The sequence below is a fragment of the Carassius gibelio genome, chromosome B10 (genome assembly GCF_023724105.1).
Source record: "Carassius gibelio isolate Cgi1373 ecotype wild population from Czech Republic chromosome B10, carGib1.2-hapl.c, whole genome shotgun sequence".
In the NCBI taxonomy this organism is placed as follows: Eukaryota; Metazoa; Chordata; class Actinopteri; order Cypriniformes; family Cyprinidae; genus Carassius; species Carassius gibelio.
Window position 1 is genome coordinate 23,725,163 of NC_068405.1, and position 18,958 is coordinate 23,744,120.

The 18,958-nt window shown below is 35.3% G+C and overlaps 2 protein-coding genes across 4 annotated transcripts; both read left to right on the forward strand.

Moving 5' to 3' along the window:
- Positions 1-770: 770 nt before the first annotated feature.
- marveld2a (MARVEL domain containing 2a) lies at positions 771-9,011 on the forward strand. 3 transcript variants are annotated; one of them, XM_052568107.1, is made up of 9 exons: positions 773-881; positions 1,541-1,597; positions 1,700-1,815; positions 3,769-4,928; positions 5,555-5,590; positions 6,184-6,326; positions 6,432-6,603; positions 7,016-7,066; positions 8,356-9,011. In XM_052568107.1, the coding sequence occupies exons 4-9, from the start codon at positions 3,819-3,821 to the stop codon at positions 8,473-8,475; spliced, it is 1,632 nt and encodes a 543-aa protein (XP_052424067.1). In that variant the 5' UTR covers positions 773-881; positions 1,541-1,597; positions 1,700-1,815; positions 3,769-3,818; the 3' UTR covers positions 8,476-9,011. The 3 variants fall into 3 exon arrangements, with proteins under 3 accessions (XP_052424065.1, XP_052424067.1, XP_052424066.1); XM_052568105.1 differs by lacking the exon at positions 1,700-1,815 and having other exon boundaries at positions 771-881; XM_052568106.1 differs by lacking the exon at positions 1,700-1,815 and having other exon boundaries at positions 774-881; positions 1,541-1,628.
- Positions 9,012-9,717: 706 nt separating this feature from the next.
- On the forward strand, positions 9,718-17,728 carry LOC127966826 (occludin). The gene is made up of 9 exons (XM_052568108.1): positions 9,718-9,819; positions 10,235-10,294; positions 11,038-11,689; positions 11,770-11,937; positions 13,997-14,124; positions 15,663-15,845; positions 15,920-16,091; positions 16,922-16,963; positions 17,050-17,728. The coding sequence occupies exons 2-9, from the start codon at positions 10,236-10,238 to the stop codon at positions 17,146-17,148; spliced, it is 1,503 nt and encodes a 500-aa protein (XP_052424068.1). The 5' UTR covers positions 9,718-9,819; position 10,235; the 3' UTR covers positions 17,149-17,728.
- Positions 17,729-18,958: the final 1,230 nt, after the last annotated feature.

The window sequence follows — 18,958 nt, forward strand, 5'->3', positions numbered from 1 at the left end:
ATATTCTTCCTTTAAACGCTTCATTAGTTCCTCAACTTACTGAATCGAAACTGCTTTCCATGTGTAAACTGAAAGTCATTGTTTGTTTGCCTTTTCAAGTTTTATCGAAATATGTTTGAAAATGAATCACACTTACAGCACATGAAGAGATAACTCTTGTTTAAACAGTAAACACAGAAAAAACAGCATGCTGTTTTTCCCAGCAAATAATGTAGAGTAAGCAAGATATGACTGCACAATACTGATGATTTGCAAATATGTAAATCACAGAAATTTAGGTCAGGAAACACATCACCATTGTAGATTGAAGACTGCATGAGGAACAACATGAAACTCTATATATCCAACTTCTGATTTGAATATGAATTACATCTTTATAGTAAAGAGGAAGCACAAACTCTTCCTGTAGTGAGTCACGTGTGTGATTTATTCAAAATAGGCCTATATCTTATTAAATATTTCTAATATCCCCAATGTGCATTTTTATAACTACTTTAGTTTTAACTACTTCATTAATGCATTATATACTCTATTATGTAAACAAATATATTATTCTTAAAAAAATGTATATACCTATCTGCATGATAAATATCATGCAAATGATGTCACCTGAGAGTCTGAGCATATTCAGCGTGACGTTAGTCACCAGTTTCAGTCAACGTCAACATTGCTCTTAAAACCTGTGAGAAAAAAAATAAGAAAGAAGTTTCTAATGAATTAAGACAGCAGCTCGATATTTTATTTCCCTCTTCAGGTAAAGTCTTCACGTCTCTGATGACGTCACACGCAGGGATAGGCTGCGTCACGTGGTACAACTTTCCAAACCTGTGTGTGTTTTCCGAAAAAGTAGAGGAACAAAAACCTCTTTGATAGTGGAAAAGGTAAGACGAAACCATCCTTAAAGTGTATTATTTTAACCTTTAACTATAATACACTTGTATATGAGAACTAAGCCGCATTTCTAAAGATGTGATCGTTGTTGTTTTATTATAAACACATCTGTCTGTCAGTGCTGCTGCTGTTGTCATGTCGTTTAGTTCCAGTTTACTAAACATTCTTTTGCTTTATATTTGACATATGTTTTAAATTAAGCAGGTATCGTAGTTTTGAGAATAGATGTTCGTACTATTGAGGATAAATAACCATCTTTTAAACTTCGCTGACCTGTTGATCCCGCGGTGTTTTTCTTAACCGCGCTTTGTTTCAGTTAAGCGAGGAATGTATCAATAGATTCGTTATAGTGTAACGTTAGAATTTTAAATGGCGCGAAAATGTTGTATTATTCTTTACTGGTAATTAGTTACATTGTTGCCAGCAACAAACAAAAAACGATTAGCTTGTACTATGGTAATTACATATCACATATGGTCAAAAAGCCATAAGCATTACTTTGTATACCTTTTAATACTTTATATATATATATATATATATATATATATATATATATATATATATATACACAGGTATTTTTTGGCTCTTCGTGAATGTGTTGATTGTATTTATTAAAATATAACTTTCTTATTATTATTTTGTCTTTCAGGGTTTGGATTTACAATATCATATAAATGAGGTTTTACACACTGAACTCAAGGCCAATGTAAGTCTTGCACAGTGTCTGCGTGTGAAAGGTATTCCATAAAAGTGTCTTGTTTTTTTTCTTCCCCTCATCCATAATACTTTTCTCTTGTTGTTTCATCAGGTAAACTATGCTTAAGGAAGAGTGTAACATGGAGATTGTTGTTTTCTTTATTTTATGGTGTTGACGCAGCATTAGTAGTCTGTGATTACCCAATCAGACGTCTAGTTCTTGAACAGGCATGTTCATTTCTGTCTCTGTGGTTGTCTTGATTCTGTCTGTGGTGTAAATGTTTGGGTTGCAGTCGTATCTTCTTGTGGGTTTAGAGTTAACGCTCTTGGTAGTGGATGACAGGTTACTGTTTCAGTCGCTGCTATGTTCAGGTTACAAAGTTGGACCGCCTGACCCAAGGAGCACCTGTGTCTGAGAACATATATTCTACATACAAACCCGATTCCAAAAAAGTTGGGACAATTTAAAAAATGGGGGAAAAAAACAGAATTCAATTATGTGGAAGTTTCAAATTTCTGTATTTTATTCAGAATACAACATAGATGACATATCAAACGTTTAAACTGAGAAAATGTATAATTTTAAGGGAAGAAGAAGTTGATTTTAAATGTCATGGCATCAGCACATCTCAAAAAAGTTTGGACAAGGCCATATTTATTAATCCATTCCTTTTTTACTCAAAATTTGTAAAGTGTCCCAACTTTTTAGGAATCGGGTTTGTAGATCAAGAGAAATATTTATCTCGCATGTCTTTGGAATACTTGGTCAACTGTGGCATTACATAGTCAAGTATTTTTGTATAATTATGCTAAAGTGTATAATTTTCCCACATAGCAGTTATAGTTTCTGACTATGCGTTTATTACTTATAAAATTCTCAATATATAATTCCATTTAACAAGTTCACTTCTTCTTGCTTTAAGACACTGTTGCTCCCAAGGGGTTTGTTTCTTGTATCACTTCCTGGTATCCCGAATGGTGGTTATTTGTGTCGATAGCCTCTTATCTGCTTTGGAGAAGGGTTTTTGCATAATATCTTCATGTTTTAGCTTTTTCTTGTGCTCTTTCACTTGTAGAGAGGCATTTCCTGCACTGTTGATGAAATCATTAAGCTTTATCTTGGTATGTTAAAACCAATATACAAGCAGATAATTTTGCATACTTTGTTACAGTAACATGAACTTGTTCTTGCACATAAAATCTTCTCTGTAGGCCTAGTAGTGGTTCTCAATTTGGTGTTTCCTCAATATAAACATGTTTAATAATTAACAGTGTTTGACTGGATGCACTTAGGAGTTCCTCCTATTTAAAAGTTAAGCTACTTATTTGTTATATCTGCAAAGGTTAAATAAAATTCAATTGAAGAAGAAAGTGCAATGCTCACTCTACAAGCTAAGCTTAATTATATGGGTCACAAACTACCAGTTGAGAACCACTACTCTACAAGAACTATAACCAGTTTCTTAGATCTTTTCCTAAACCTTTCTACTTCATGTTCCTTTAAAGGAGGAGACACCATTCGTCATTGTCTCTATTAATGGTTCTTGACTGGTTTTGCTTTCACATCAACTAATGACCCAAAACTGAACCATAATTGATGTAGAAGCAAGAAAAAATGTATTTATTATAAGACCGTGTTTGTACTTCGTTTAACATCAACAACAAAGGTATCAGCATTCTGGAACCTTATATTTAAAAGTTGTTAAGCCTATTTAATTTGTTTTAACTTTGCAAAATAGCCGGTAAAAAAGACAGATGCACAGCCAAGAGTAGAAGAAATTTTAGAATTCTCAAATTTTAGAATAAAAGTGTGGCTCTCACTTTTTATACAGGTGCTTCTCAATAAATTAGAATGTTGAGGAAAATTTTATTTTATTTTAATAATTCAACTCAAATTGTGAAACTTATAAAATAAATAAAATGCACACAGACTGAAGTAGTTTAAGTCTTTGGTTATTTTAATTGTGATGATTTTGGCTCACATTTAACAAAAACCCACCAATTCACTACCTCAACAAATTAGAATAATTGTTAGTTTGTTGAGAATCACCTGTAAACGAGTCATTTGCGATGTTCAGAACAGACTTCAGACAACAGACCAGTTGGGAACCACTAATCTACATGAACTAAAACCAGTTTTCTGTATCTTTTCTAAAGCCTCTTTACTTCATGTTTCTCTAGGGATAATTGCAGATTCTGGAGGAGACTCCATTCGGTGTTGCGTCTGAAACATGCCCCACTACAACGACGTGTCCACAGGCTCGTTCCCGAGTCTTCACAGCTTGACTAACCACAGGACATCTGACTCTTTATACTCCGAACCTCTTCCACCACCTCCCCTACCAAACCAGCCACCAATAGGCCCCGAGTTTGACCCCAGTGGAATCGAGGACAACGGGGACTCAGCCATCGACATCAAACCCGTCCACCGTTTCATCCCAGACTCATGGAAGAACTTCTTGAGGTCCAGCAGCGGAAGCAGCAAGCTGAAGTCAATGTTGGGCTCGAGCAGCAAGAACACGACCACTGACGGCGTTCGTTGTTCTCCGCCGCACTCGCCGTCGGTTTCCGGTTCCTACCGAGACCAGTACGGCGGATCCGGAGGCAGTTATAACTCACGTAAAGAGCGTGAAGCAATGCTATTGGGCAACCCTGGGGAGTCCGTTGACGGGCGAACGGTGCACACTGCTTTGACATACGGCGAAAAAGTTGAGGAATACAACCAGCGCTACGCCTACATGAAGTCTTGGGCTGGACTTTTACGTATTCTTGGTTGCATCGAGCTGCTTCTTGGAGCAGCGATTTTTGCATGCGTTTGTGCTTACATTCATAAAGACAATGAGTGGTATAACATGTTTGGATACTCGCAGCCTGGTGGGGCATATGGAGGTTATGGAGGTTATGGAGGTGGTTATGGAGGCGGTTATGGCAACACCTACTACACCGGACCCAAGACACCGTTCATCCTTGTGGTGGCGGGATTGGCGTGGATAGTGACCATTATCATGCTTGTCTTGGGAATGACCATGTACTATCAAACTATCCTTCTGGACTCCAATTGGTGGCCTTTAACGGAGTTCTTCATAAACCTGGCTCTCGCGCTCTTGTTTTTGGCGGCTGGTTGCGTCTACGTAAATGACACTCTCCGAGGTGGACTCTGCAACTATCAGTACTTCAATAATGGCATCAATGGCGCTTTCTGTCGCACTGAGGCTGGGCAGACGGCCGCAATCTTTTTCCTGTTCATCACCATGATCGTGTACTTGGTCGGAGCCATAGTGTGTCTAAAACTGTGGCGGCACGAAGCAGCTCGACGACTACGAGAACGTAATGGGCAGGAGGTGAGATTTTTATATTTTGGTTTCTATTTCTGTTGAATATTATATTCTAAAATGGTGCAATTTTAGTATCAAGATGCTATTATAGTATTATGAATTAGTTCTTCTTGTGTTTTATTTTTTCTTTTTTCTTAAAGTTTTAGTAAGTTTTCTTTGTGTTCTTGTAATTTGTATTAGTTTGTTGTATACTGTATGGTTTTACATGAAATTTCAAGATTGAATTATGTACATCAAGTTAAAATTAAGATATGAAACTTTGCTTTGGCAACTAGCTGGAATTAAAAAAAAAGTGTATATTATTTTATTATGAAAATAAATTTAATTTAATTTTTTCTTCATTTAAAGTTTATTCTATTTCAGGTAACTTTTTATGTTTTAGATGTAGTTTTAACTATAATAACATACAAACAAATTTATTTAACAAAAATTTTAATAAAACTAAATATTTTTCAGGTAGGCTGTAATATTGTGACATAGTGCACCATTATTGCTGTAGTATTATGTCGTACCTGTTCTGTTAATCATGATGTATAATTTCCAGCATCTTCATATCTTCATTTGTTATAATTAAATATAGTTGCAAAAATGAATAAAACAATAATTGAATCAACTCTGCTTCTGTTTAATAGATGCAGCCAAGAGATTCTCCTTCTGCTGTGCATTTGGCAAGTATTTTGGCTCTGTCTGTTCTTGTGTTTACCCATGGTGCATTGCCATCTGCTAAAAAAATTGGATGTATAGCAGTTAGTTCAAATTAATATTTCTGGTTATGTAATATAAGTCTTTGCTGCTCCAATTAGCAAGCAGACATTTCCATTGCATTTTTCTCTATTAGTTTAATGTTTTGCATAAAGCCTTTAAGGGCAAACTGGAAACCAATTTGGATGACTAATATAACAATCATCCATGTTCGACAGGCAAACAAAGATGAGTTTAGCTGTTCAGACCTCAACAACCTTTGTAGTCCCATTTAGCTGCTTATGAGCCTTTTTCAAGACTAGAAATAGCTTAACAAATCACAAGGGGTACTACTGATGAAACCACAGACCTAATTTCAGACATTTAACCAAAAACCTTCAGGACAATGGAACTAAAAGTGCTAAAATACAACTTGTTTCTTGGTTTTGGCCCACAAAAATACACCATTCCCTCAGCACTCTATTGAAACTAAGGTGGGCGGGGCTTAGCGAAGGGTCAGGATGTGATATAGTCATAGAATATTGCTGGTTATTTTGTATCCTTCTCTTCACTTTAATAGGTTGTTGATGGTCCAAGGGAGCCGATGGCAATCTCTGCGCCGGTACAACACACATACACTGCTGTCGCCAAGCCCAAAGTTGTGAAAGGGCATATTCCAGCTGGACACGCTCCTAAACCTGTGATCATGCCGGACTACATTGCGTGAGCATTTGCTTCACAATCTAGAAAACGAGAACTCATTTCGTGACCATGAGATGCTTTTTATTTGTGATTGTGCTCATCCTTGTGTTTTGTGTTTCCCTGCAGTAAATATCCCACTATCCGAACAGACGAGCAGCGGGATCAGTATAAAGCCGTGTTTAATGACCAGTATTCAGAGTATAAAGAGCTGCATGTAGAAGTTCAAGCCATACTCAAGAAGTTTGATGAAATGGATGTGATGATGCAGAATTTACCGCAAAATCCCACCAGCCATATGGTCAGTCGAAATTTGCTATTAATTTGCATATTAACTTTAGTCTGTCCTTTGAGACTTGTAATAAAATTTCATCAATTATAAAATGACATGAAGCACGGGATTTTATCTCAAAAGTTATCATGTATAAAAAAATAACTTTTCACATTAGGTCACATTAGTTAGCATGAACTAACAGTAAAAAATACTTCTAGCATTTATTAATTTTAGTTCATGTTAATTTCAACATTTATGAATACATTGCTTCCTAAATCTAGTTAAATCTGGTCTGATAAACCTGGCATTGCTTGTTGTGAATTTTGTTGGTTCTTTGATAAATTACCTTTGGATAAAAATGTCTGTTAAATGCATAAAAGTAAATAATGCATTTCAGAAGAATAATTCTAAAAAAATGATCTCTCATTTATGATTGTAGGAGCGTGATCGCATCAACAAAATCCTGCAGGAATATCAGAGGAAGAAAATGGTGAGTTATTGGAATCCATTTAAATAGTTATTAAAAAAAAAATAATAATAATAATTTACCAGAGGTTTTTTTTTTTTATATGCGATTCTGTCACTTGCAGCATCATACATAAAGCGACATGTGAAAACAATGTGATTTTGATCGTTAAACATTTGTTTTGGGGGATTAATGTAAAAACAATTCCACATTCACAATCATAAGAGTGTAATACTCTCAGCTCAGTTTAATAGATGACTATAGATTTCCCGAGAAAACCAGCACAGATGATGTATATATAAAAAAAAAAGAAGAAGAAGAAGTCCTGAGATTCTGTCTTGGCTTTACAGGCCAGTAGGTTTTGTCTGGCTGATTTATAACGTTGTGAAGCGTGAGTGCTGAAAGAAAGGAAGGAGGATGAGGAAGGGGCGGAGGCTGATTTTCCCACAGGATTTGCCCCATTGTGTCTTTTCAAGAGGAGGAAATAACTCCTCTGTGGCTCCTCTATAAAGTCAGTTTGAGCCATATTTTGAGTGATAGCTCAGGAAAATAAACCGGTCGTGACACAGTCAAGATACACGGATTTGTTTCTGTGAGTTTCTAGAACCTCAGCTGCAATCAAGGAATAGTTCACCAAGAAAATGTATATACTAAAATATCTTCAATCTCAGGCAACCCCAGATGTAGATGAGTTAGTTTCTTCATCAGATTGTGAGAAATGTAGCATTGCATCAGTGTCTCAGCAATGGATGCTCTGCAGTGAATGGGTGCCGTCAGAATGAGAGTCAAAACAGCTGATAAACACATCACAATAATCCACAGCACTCCAGTCCATCAGTTAATGTCTTATAAAGCCAAAAGATGTGTTATTTTAAGAATCAAATCCATCATAAAGACTTCTGTTCCTCTAAAGAAAAAGTTCTCTCATCTGAATCAGGAAAGAAATCTGCACAATGATTTAAAGTTAAAAACGTTTTAATGATTAATTTGTTTCTTATAAACACAACTTTTGGCTTTCTAAGACTTTAACTGATGCACTGGAGAGCTGTGGATTATTATGGTGTTTTTCTCAGCTGTTTGGACTCTCATTCTGACGGCACCCATTCACTGCAGAGCATCCTTTGGTGAGAAAGTGATGCAATGCTATATTTCAGTTCCTATGAAGAAACAAATTCATCTACATATTGGAGGCCTGATTTTGAGTAAATTGTCATTTTTGGATGAACTATTCCTTTAAAGACTAGTTGCTCAGTTTGGTTGTGGAATGCAGTTTAACCAATTTTTATTACCTGTGATGGTGTTTTTGTCCCAAGGATCCTTCATTTTTGGAGAAGAAGGAAAGGTGTGAGTACTTGAAGAACAAACTCTCGCACATCAAGCAGAGGATTCACGAGTACGACAAAGTCATGGGCTGGAACGATGGTTACAGCTGAGACGGACAGCACTGGATTCAAACCTGCTGTGACGGTCCTTCATTTTCACGCCAGGACATCGTATTACACTGAACATGTGACCACTGTATCTGGATTATATTACAAACAGTAATCCAATGAGGGATCGATAAATTGCATGCTCTTAATGTACGCGCTGAGTCTTGAGCACCGACTGAAAATACTTTTTTACATTTTATATTTCACAATGCTGACTAGAAGTGCATGAATGTTTAAAGAAATACTTTGTGTTCAGTTTATGCATGTATGCAGAACTGCTGTTTTATTTTTTACCTGAAGTTTCTTTTATGATTGTATGCACTATTCAATTCATTTTTCTGCCACTGTATATTTGATCTGAACAACAGCTTTGTCCTTATAAATTCATTGTTTTTCTGTATATGCATGACAAGTTAAACAGGTGATTTAAATGCAAACAATGTAAAGAGTGAAAAGTCAAAGCATTTCATGCAAATTTGTTGTAATTGAGGATATGTTTGAATAAAAAAAGTCCAGCCCGGAGGCACTTTCAGACACAACAGAGCAGCTTTTCAACCTCAAAAAAATTATACATATATTTGTATATAATTTCGTTGGTTAAATTAACTTCTCTTCTAAGCATCCCTATTGTTTACTTCCTGACAGTTTTAGTATATGCTTCCATTTCCCTCTGTGGCTGATTGAAACATAAACATTAAAATCTGAACTCAATACAATAACGTTCATACACTATTCTAGGACAAAAAGATAATTTTCCTTATAACCCTAAATACTTTTATTTCCACTCTTTTAAAGAAAATATTTAATCAAATCTCTATCAATTCCATCATATCTCCATTTCCACCACAAACCACAGCATCCCTTTATCCCCGCATTGATTTTTGCGTAATCAAGTTTAAAATTAAACATCTCTTCAACATAGAAGTCTCACCAAACCTTTGTTAACCTGCGTGTTTATTATCGCAGAGTCACTATTTTATTTGTAAAGTGTCTGAAAGAGACGAGGTTAATTTATGGCTGTGTTTCAAAATGTATTATGCTGCCTATCTAGACTGTATATGAAACACAGAGAGTTATAAACTTATGGTATAAGTCTTGAACACATGAATTGTTTAGTTAGGAATCTCGTTAGATTGTGTGACACGTGTGTCTCTTTGTATGTCTATGTGTGTGTGTGTGTGTGTGTGCGCGTGCGCGTGCGTGGGTGGGTGTGTCTGTCTCTCTGTGTGGGCGGGGCTTAATCATCTTAAGGACAGGCTGTTGTCGCACCTGTTTTTGTACAGTCTATGGTCGCACCTGAACAGTGACGCAGTGAAGGTCAGTGCGCGAGAGCAGCTCCACAAACAGGTGAGAGTGAAACCACAAAATATAGAATATTATGTTTTCCGTACTATAATTAATATCAATTAATATCAGTCTTTATATCATTGCTTAATATCTGCGTTAATTAGATATGAGATAATTGATGCTTATGTTCACTGATCTGATGATACTAAGGCTACTTCAGAAACAACTCAGTTCCGTGAGTTAGTGAAGAGTCAGAATCTGGCCTTGTCATTGTGTATTAATCTTAAATATTATAATATCATATTTTTTACACCGTTTTTACTGGGTTTTACCCACTAATTGTCAATTTAGATTATTTTCCGCTCCGTCGACTCGTAATGACAACTGACGTTTAGTTGATAATGGTGATCTGATTTATATTAGTTTTACACTTTGTGTATTTATAATAATAATACTGTTTTTGTCTCTTTTTCAGAATGTCTTCGAAGCCGCACGGAAGTCCTCCGCCCTATGATTATCAAACAGAGGATGGATTGTAAGTGTTGAGTTTTACCTTTTCTGGATCGTATTTCATGGGTTTCCTTTTTTTTTTTAACCCATTTTGCCTTTGGTCTTATAGTGAGGAATTGAACTGCACAGTCAGAATGAACTGTAACTGGAAATATTAAATAAATAAAGGACTAAGGATGATTATTGGGCAGTAGGCTGTTGCCTCATTCAATGACCATATTGGTATAAAATATAAAAAAATATTATTATTTTATTTTTTTTCGGTTGAGAAGGCTGGCAATGCTCTGAAACCGATAGCTCATAATTGCATATCATGTATGTGTGTGTTTGTTTGTGTGTGTATCTCATGTGTATAAATAAGTACCATGTTTTGCCTGTTTTTAAACGGCTTACTATTCACACTAGCACGATTTAAATGAAATTATACCATACAATATTGAATATAAAAAAAAGTCGGATAGTGCTTTTAAAATCTGGTATTGTTTGAAATGGAAAAACAGCCAAAGAAAGAGCCAAAGTAAATGATAATTTGAATAAACTCACTGATATTTTGCATTAGTGTGAATATTTATGTCATGTGAATATTATAGGCTATATTGGTATAAGTCAAAAGTCTATTTCTCTCCAAAAACAAGATACAGATATTCACTAATATCTTTAATCCCTACTCAATTCATCTAAAAGATTTGAGATGTTTGCATATAGTCAGAATGTTTTTTGTCTCTAAAAAGACTGTTTCTAAATTGGTTTTCCCCATTTTCTCTCCAGTATTCCTGGCCCACAGCCTGCGTATTCGTACTTTCCTGACGATGAGTTCCAGCATTTCTACCGCTGGACATCTCCGCCGGGCATCATAAAGATCATGTGCGTCATGTCGATCATCTTCTGCGTGGGCATCTTCGTGTGCGTGGCCTCGACTCTGGCCTGGGACACGGATGCAGGAGCGGCTGGATTCGGCTCTATTGGAGGCTCTTATGGAGGCTCATACGGGAGCTATGGAATGGGTGGAGGTTACGGAGGTTACGGAGGTTACGGAGGATCTGGAGGCTACGGTGGCTACGGTTATGGGATCCTCGGCTCTCAGAACGACCCCAGGCAGGGCAAGGGTTTCATGATCGCCATGGCCATCATCACCTTCATCGTTCTGCTCGTCATCTTCATCATGATCATCTCGCACCAGAGAGTGGCTCAGGGAAGGAAGTTCTACCTGTCTGTCATCATCATCAGTGCCATCATGGCTTTCCTCATGTTAGTTGCCACCATAGTCTATCTGGTGACGGTTTACCCAATGGCTCAGTCGTCCGGAACGATGCAGTTCAATCAGGTCTATGCCATGTGCGCCGCTTACCAGCAGCCTCAGATGTCGGGTGCGTTCGTGAACCAGTATCTGTATCACTACTGCGTGGTGGATCCTCAGGAGGTAAATAAACACCGTGTTGTAAATCATGGCTGATTTAAGTCGTTGTGCACTAATAGTGAGCTTTTTCTATCTTCATTCAGGCAATCGCTATTGTTTTGGACTTCATTGTCACTGCGGCCCTCATCATCATCATGGTTTTTGCCATTAAAACCCGTCAAAAGATCAATTATTATGGGAAGGATAACATCCTGTGGCGCCGCGTGAAAGAATTTGATGATCAAAACTCGCCAAAGGATGTAGAGGACTGGGTGAGCATGATATTATTGTTCTTTGCATTGCTAGCTGATGTACAGTCAAACCAACATTTGTTCAGACATTTCTCGGGTCGCTGGGATTTTGCCAAGTCAGGTCAACATTACTGTCCAAAAATATAGATTTAACCCAATCTCTAACCCTACCCATAATTTATTCCTAAAATCAGTGGGGAATGATAGCTGATTAACAATGGTGTAGAAGCACCTTACCCAAACAGAAAGCCTACAACAGAAACGTATCCTTTAATTCTGATTGGTTGATTGGAATGTTGTTCCAGGGTAAACAAGGGTGTTGATCTAGGAACAGGTTATACTTGGTGAAATCACCAGGAAATATCAGGAATATTGTGATCTCCAGCCCTAGAAATGTCATTGAAATTCTTACAATTAGAATTAATGAAATATAAATAAATAAATACACAATTAGTCAATATAATGAAATTATATATATATATATATATATATATATATATATATATATATATATATATATATATATATATATATATATATATATATATATATATATATATATACACAAAATACAATAAAAAAAAAAAATTTTTTAATATGAATGTCATTTAGTATCAAATGAATATAAAATCTGGTAATGTCCATTTATTTGGCTAGAAAAAGCTTTTTGTGAGTATAATCTCTTTTATAAAGCACATTTTACAAGAAAGTCCCGTTTTAATCTTCTAAATGTCATGTATAATACAATGTGTAACTTGCCGTTGCTTTGTAATTACAATTTCAATTTTTTTTTTCAACTAAATCCTACACAAATGTTTTTCAGCATGGAAGATTTGTCTAAATGTATAGGTCGAGAGAAGGTTTCATTTGCTCTCTATTTAATGGTGCAGGAATGGCAGTTAATATGTTGGAGATTATTTGTGATTTTTAGTAGTCACTCAACTACAAGCCTTTGTACTAGTCATATACTGTGACCTGAAGGACTACAATTTGGTCTTTTCCACAAAGAAGGTATAAATTCTACACCTGTGCTCATTTCTGTTTCCAAACAAAGAGTTATTTGACGTCCTCCAGTCTCCAAACTACATGAACCTTTTTATCTCTCTCAGGAATCGTCTGTCTGGTTTTAAATGTAGGAGGCCTGTGTGGTTTTCTATAGCTTTTAGCATACTGAAGGTGGAAAGACTGGTTTGTGCGTGCGCGCGTGTGTGTGTGTGTTTGTGTGTGTGAAGGTGGATGGGGGAGGGAAGCGTTTGTCATTGGTTTCTGGGTGTGGTTTGCTGTGACAGTTTCAGTCACATATGTGCCTGGAGCACAAAAACAGTCATAAGGGTAAATTTATCAAAATTGAGATTTATACATCATCTGAAAGCTTAAAAAAATTATATTTCCATTGCTGTATGGTTTTTAGGATCAGACAATATCTGTCTGAGATGCAACTATTTGAAAATCTGGAATCTGAGGGTGCAAAATATCTAAATCATCTTTAAAGTTGTTCAAATGAATTCTTAACAGTGCATATTACTAATCAAAAATGAAGTTTGGATATATTTACAGTGGGAAATAAGAAATAATAATGTGTTCTAGACATGTAAATGGTCCTAAAAAGAGACCTTTCTTTATGCAAACATCTGTTTCAAACAGGCATACATATGTATAATGTTTTAAATGTGATATTTTAAGATCGGTTTTTATAAAAAAATGAATGGTGGATCTAAATAGAAAATCGAAACATTTGTGTTTCTAAGCAGAGGCAGATGTTTGTGTGTTATTTAGTTTAATCTTCAAGTCGATCTGGTTCAACCAGAAACTCAGAACTATGTGCAGCTAAAGGGATGTGTTTTTGAGACTGTGCTCATGTTAAATCAGACGATTCTAGAGAAGATGTTTCGAGAAGATTCCTCCTATTGTATTTGTTTACTGCCTCAGGATAGACACGCTGAAACATTTTTGCACCAGAGAATTCATCCTAAAGCAGAAAAGTGAATTTCATATATATTCTTCACATTAAAATAATGAGAATAACGAAAACTGTTGATAATGTCCCAATGCAAACACTTCTTGCTGCTGTCTCTCTCAGGTGAATGATGTGAATGAAGTGCCAGAGCCGATGCTGGCAGAGTATCCCATGAAGTTTGGAGGGTCTAGAAGCTATCTAGATGACAACAGCACAAACTACGACAAACCTCCCCCCAGTGAGAGTCCTGTGTGAGTACAGCCATCATCTGACATCATCACACTGCATCTAATTTTCAGCTGTTTTTAAAAATTGTTTTAAAAGTGGCGAAATCAGATCTGTGTTCAGACAATGTAACAAGTGCATCTATATACTGGAAGTGTATTATTATAAAAATTACTACATAATCTATTTTAATAAAAACATTATTATTATTATTATTAAATACATACATTTATGCATTTAGCATAAGCAACTTACGGTGCATTCAGGCTAACATTTTTTTACCTAACAAATAATAATATAAAATAGTATTCAAATTATTAAAATATAGCTTAACACAAGAAGAAATATGACTGATGTGTCAATTTGAATTTCAAAATATAATTAAATCTTTTTCAAATCTATCTACATTTATTTATTATCCTGTATTGAGGTACAACTATTACTTAATGATAATAGTTAATTACGAAATGATTATGATGTGTTTTAAAAGTATAAAAATAATGAAAACAATAAAAAAAAATTATTTAAGGGCTGTCAAACCATTAATCACATCCAAAATAAATCTGTTTTTGTTTGCATAACGTGTGTGTGTAATGTGTATACTTATGTAAATATAAATACACACACATTCATTTATATATTTCAGATAAATGTTACTTTTATATATTTAGATATAAATTATATGAATATAAATATGCATGTAAATGTACATATTTTCAAAATAAACAAACTTTTATTTTGGATGTGATTAATCGTTTGACAGCAATATTCATATAATTAATTTTATTTTTTTTTAATCTATCCACATAAAGCATGTGCTGAACTGTATTGTGCTACACTTACTATTATTTTTATTACAATTAGCATTAAGACCGTAGAATAAATTATTATGCTAATCGGAGCAACAAAAAAAAGCTCCACAAAAAAAAAAAAAAAACTGAAATCATGCATATTTTTGTTATATTTTTTTAATTTATCTACATACCATCTCATAAAAAGTGATTGCAGTGAGCCATTATCACGACTTCAAAATTGCGGTTTCAGTTTAAAGTATGTGTTTGTGCTTGACTTAAAATAAGTTTAGTTTAAGTTAGATCACACTATGATGCCGTTGTTTGCAAATCTATATGACTTCATAACCATTTGCTAGTTCAACATGACACTTGAGAATGTCAACTGAAAAATGCTGTCAGTTGCTTGAAAGAAATGAAACGAATGTGGACTGAGTTACAGAACGGGTCGTACAGAAATGCTAAATAAAGCCTCGTCAGATGTTGCATGAGATAAAGGAAGTTTTCTCATTCTTTCACTTCACTTCCTAGTTTGTGTGTTGCTCTCGGGTCTGAATCATTTCTGGAAATAATGTGCATTATGGAGACTGACCATCGTGTTTGTTGAGACAGCATGACGAATACCTCAGCTATGTGTACTTTATCTTACATGGTGCTTTCTTAGAAGCAGAAACAAATGACGACACTGTGGATGAATGAAATCCATGTCTTGTGTAATCTGTCCTGTGTTGTGTCTTTATGTGCATTTTAAGTTTGCATGATTGATTGTTCAGGGAGCTGGAGCATGGGTTGCCCATCCGTAGTTCAGTTCCACTGAGCAGCGGATCAGAGATGAACAGCTCTGCAGGGCGGCCCAAGAAACGTCGCGCTGGACGCCCACGAACCGCCGACAGACGGGATCACGACACGGACTACGCCTCCTCTGGAGACGAGCTGGACGACGATGACTTCTCCAGGTGAGCTGACTGCTGAAATCCAGCTCTGAGTTCATGACGTTCAAGATGAGATGGAAGTGCTTTTGTTTTTCCAGTGAATTCCCTCCCATTATTAATAATGAAGAGAGAGAGGATTACAAGCGCCTGTTTGATAAAGACCATCAGGAGTACAAGGAGCTCCAGGCGGAAATGGACCAGATCAACAAGCGTCTGGCTGAAGTGGACCGCGAGCTCGATGATCTGCAGGAGGGCAGTCCTCAGTTCCTGGTATGAAAAGCCGTCAAGATTCGGCGATGAGACTCATTAATTCACAACACTGAGAATTAATGAGAACTGGAATATTCTCATAATTTTTTTTATATTACTATTATTATTATTATTATAAAATAATTTGATTATATAAGTTATATTCATTAACAACAGCAAAATAATAAATTTTATCTTTATTATTAACATTATTATTTTTAGTACAAGAAAGTACAAGAAGTTTTTTTTATATTTAATTACAATTTTACTTCCCATTACTGAGAACTAGTAATTACTGAAATACATTTTTATATTATTATTGATTATTTAATAATTTGTTTAATATTGATATAACCTTTAATATTTATTAGTTATTCTTAGTATTAATAAATTAGCAATTACAGTACAATAAATATTGTGTACAATATAAAATTTTTATATATATATATATATATATATATATATATATATATATATATATATATATCAAGATCGTTTTTTTTTTATATATATCGCCCAGCCTTGGTTCTGTGTATATTTTTTATCTATATATAAATACACACATATTTAGTATATATTTAGAAAAATATTTACATGTATTTACAAGTCTATATTTATAATCATAATTTATATTATAAATTAATTTAATATATAAACGTGTGTGTATATATATATATATATATATATATATATGACTTGAGTTTTGTAAGATTTACCCGATGGTGCATGGCTTGTTTGCCTTACAGTGGAACTGTTGGTTATGCTCTATTATCTGTGAATAATAACGTAAGCATGGGAAAGCGTTTGAGTCATTGCGCTTGTTGCTGACTTCAGTCATTCTCTCGTAACAGGATGCCATCGACGAGTACAATGCGCTGAAAGACACAAAGAGGGTAAGAATGAGCTGAATCCAAGATTTCTCACAAAAAGGAACAATAGTGGAGGATGTTATCTGATGTATTTTCCACTGTCTCTGCAGAGTGGAGATTACCTGGTGAAGAAGAGGCGCTGCAAGCACCTGAAGGCCAAACTCAGCCACATCAAAAGAATGGTCAGCGATTACGACCGGAGGACCTGAAGATCATTCCCATCACATTCGAGAGGAAACGGCTACTGGACAGTATTCGGAGAGTACAGATGTGTTGGAGTCTGTCCAGATGTGTGGGTTATTGCCATTTGTGAACTGGGCTGTGTTGCTTTCTGGGCATTTGATAGATAAAGCATGTAAATATGAACCAGTTTTAAAATCTGGTTAACTAATGGCAAAATCCTCATCAGTCCTGTAGTTGTTTTTTGTTGCATATTTCCATTTAGCGGTTACAGATTTAACATGAACTTGTTGGTGTTTCAGAACAGCGTGTTTGTTTTATAGTTATTTAGAGATTTCTTAGTGGATAAGATACTGTGCCAAATCATTTTACCAGGTGGGTGGTTTAAACTCTTGATATCCAGTTATGTCTGTATAAATCAAGCTGTGATCAGTTACAGGTTACATAGCCTTTAATAGTCTTTTAAGCTGCATTTATGCCATTTAAAAAAAAAAAAACTTTTAACTTGCTCCTATGTAAATATGTGATTTAAATATTTGATTTCTTTTCATTGTTTTTGACAGCTATTCATGAAGTCATTTTTAATGCCATAATAAACATTTACTAGTATATTAAGTGTTTGTGGTTTCTGAAAGGATGTCAGTAAAATCCACAAAACGTTTTTAAACCAGTTTCTGTAATTTTAAACAATAAGTGGGTGACACAAAGTTAAGGTTTAGCGATTCATTTAATGAATTACCTGACTTCGGCAACCGGAAATGACCATGTAGGCTATACCATCGAGTTCGATCTTTAAAGTAAATACAATGTTACTTCTGATATGACGCAAAAAAGTCTGAGCTTTAAAATGGTTCGAAAATCGAACACTGAATGCCGTTTTGGCGCGCTTTAATGCGCCTCAGTCCAACGGTTCCCGATCTCTTTCTCTTTATTACCATTTCCAAACATCACAAACAATGCTGAAAGAAAAAGACAAACTTTCCGTAAGGTAGCCTATTGTATCTTAATGTAAACAGAATCGTGATTCAACCGTGAGGAGACGTAAATAAAACACCGTGTGTACAGAATAAGTCACTTAACAGTACATTTACCTCATTTAACATTTAAAGGGATATTTTACCTAAAAATTAAAATTCTTTATTTAATGTCATAAAACATTTATATTTTAACAATTTGAAATAGAAACATACAGTATTGTTCAAAATAATAGCAGTACAATGTGACTAACCAGAATAATCAAGGTTTTTCGTATATTTTTTTATTGCTACGTGGCAAACAACTTACCAGTAGGTTCAGTAGATTCTCAGAAAACAAATGAGACCCAGCATTCATGATATGCACGCTCTTAAGGCTGTGCAATTGGGCAATTAGTTGAATTAGTTGAAAGGGGTGTGTTCAAAAAAATAGCAGTGTGGCATTCAATCACTGAGGTCATCAATTTTGTGAAGAAACAGGTGTGAATCAGGTGGCCCCTATTTAAAGATGAAGCCAACACTTGTTGAACATGCATTTGAAAGCTGAGGAAAATGGGTCGTTCAAGACATTGTTCAGAAGAACAGCGTACTTTGATTAAAAAGTTGATTAGAGAGGGGAAAACCTATAAAGAGGTGCAAAAAATTATAGGCTGTTCAGCTAAAATGATCTCCAATGCCTTAAAATGGAGAGCAAAACCAGAGAGACGTGGAAGAAAACGGAAGACAACCATCAAAATGGATAGAAGAATAACCAGAATGGCAAAGGCTCAGCCAATGATCCCCTCCAGGATGATCAAAGACAGTCTGGAGTTACCTGTAAGTACTGTGACAGTTAGAAGACGTCTGTGTGAAGCTAATCTATTTT